The sequence below is a fragment of the Eimeria mitis genome, genomic scaffold (genome assembly GCF_000499745.2).
Source record: "Eimeria mitis Houghton genomic scaffold, Emh_scaff1747, whole genome shotgun sequence".
NCBI classification, from domain to species: Eukaryota; Apicomplexa; class Conoidasida; order Eucoccidiorida; family Eimeriidae; genus Eimeria; species Eimeria mitis.
In genome coordinates this window covers 1,789-3,230 of record NW_013570063.1, presented here as the reverse complement: position 1 = coordinate 3,230, position 1,442 = coordinate 1,789, and the positions used below count along the sequence as shown (strand labels likewise).

The following is a 1,442-nucleotide window of genomic DNA, read 5'->3' as shown; positions in this document are numbered from 1 at the left end:
TTTTTTTTTTTTATATATTTGTTGATAGAGACAGTGCAGCTATAAATATATGTTTCTGTCTCATGTTACCTCCCTATACACCCCAGCTGCAGCTCTCTGCTTATTATATTATATTTTTTTTAATATAATTATATTATAATAAATAAAATAAAATAAAATAAAATAAAATAAAAATAAAATAAAATATAATTGTATTATAGCACGTTGTTTATACTATTTTATATTATAAACTTTTTGTGTATTTATTGAGACGCAACGAATAGAAAATATAAAAAATATATAAATATAAACAAAATAAATAAATAAATAAATATTTTATTTATATTATTATAATAAATAAAAACCCTAAACCCTAAACACCGGACCCTAAACCCTAAACCCTAAACACCGGACCCTAAACCCCAAACCCTAAACCCTAAACCCTAAACCCTAAAATCAGTACAGACAAAAATAAATAAAAAACAAAAAAAAAGATTTCATTCATATATTATAAATAAATAAATAAATAAATAAATAAATAAATAAATATAATGCATGCAAATTATATAAAATAAAACAAGAGGGGAGGGGGGGGCGCCTGGGTATGCATGCAGCTGCCTATACAGCTGGCGTTGCGGTTTGTATTTTCTTTATATTAAAAACAACTAAAACCCCAAAACCCAAATAAAAAAAAATAAAAATAAAAATAATAAAATACAAAAAAAACAAAAGAAACACATACACCAACAGCACCAGCAGCCGCCGCCACCGCAGCAGCAGCAGCAGCAGCCACCGCCGCGCATCACCATCACCAGCAGCAGCAGCAGCAGCAGCAGCAGCAGCAACAGCAGCAACATGCATGCAAGTATGACCCATATTTCTGCATGTTTTTTTCTAACTAAGCTGAATAAAATAAAATAAAAAGGAAATAAATAAAATAGATAAAAATGGTAAATATCCCGAAAACAAGAAATACTTTTTGTAGGGGACCCAAATGTAAACGTCATACCCCACACAAAGTTTCACAATATAAAAAAGGTAAAGATTCACTCGTAGTACAGGGCAAACGCCGCTATGACGCCAAACAAAAAGGCTTCGGGGGACAAACTAAACCCATATTCAGAAAAAAAGCTAAAACTACTAAAAAAATTGTACTCAAACTCGTGAGCTGCTGCTGCTGCTGCTGCTGCTGCTGCTGCTGCTGCTGCTGCTGCTGCTGCTGGTGATGGTGCTGGTGATGGTGATGGTGATGGTGATGGTGATGCTGCTGCTGCTGCTGCTGCTGCTGCTGGTGCTGCTGCTGGTGATGGTGATGGTGCTGGTGATGGTGATGGTGGTGCTGCTGCTGCTGCTGCTGCTGGTGCTGCTGGTGATGGTGATGGTGCTGGTGATGGTGATGGTGGTGCTGCTGCTGCTGCTGCTGCTGCTGGTGATGGTGATGGTGCTGGTGATGGTGATGGTGG

At 36.7% G+C, this 1,442-nt stretch overlaps 1 protein-coding gene across 1 annotated transcript in view; it reads right to left on the bottom strand.

Annotated features, from left to right (window-relative positions):
- Positions 1-1,134: 1,134 nt before the first annotated feature.
- The window catches only part of EMH_0042820 (uncharacterized protein), a gene marked incomplete at both ends in the record, with an annotated part of 917 nt that continues 609 nt past the window's right edge, over positions 1,135-1,442 (bottom strand). Inside the window, one exon of the mRNA XM_013495776.1 lies at positions 1,135-1,442. Within this exon, the coding sequence (XP_013351230.1) occupies positions 1,135-1,442 (308 nt within the window).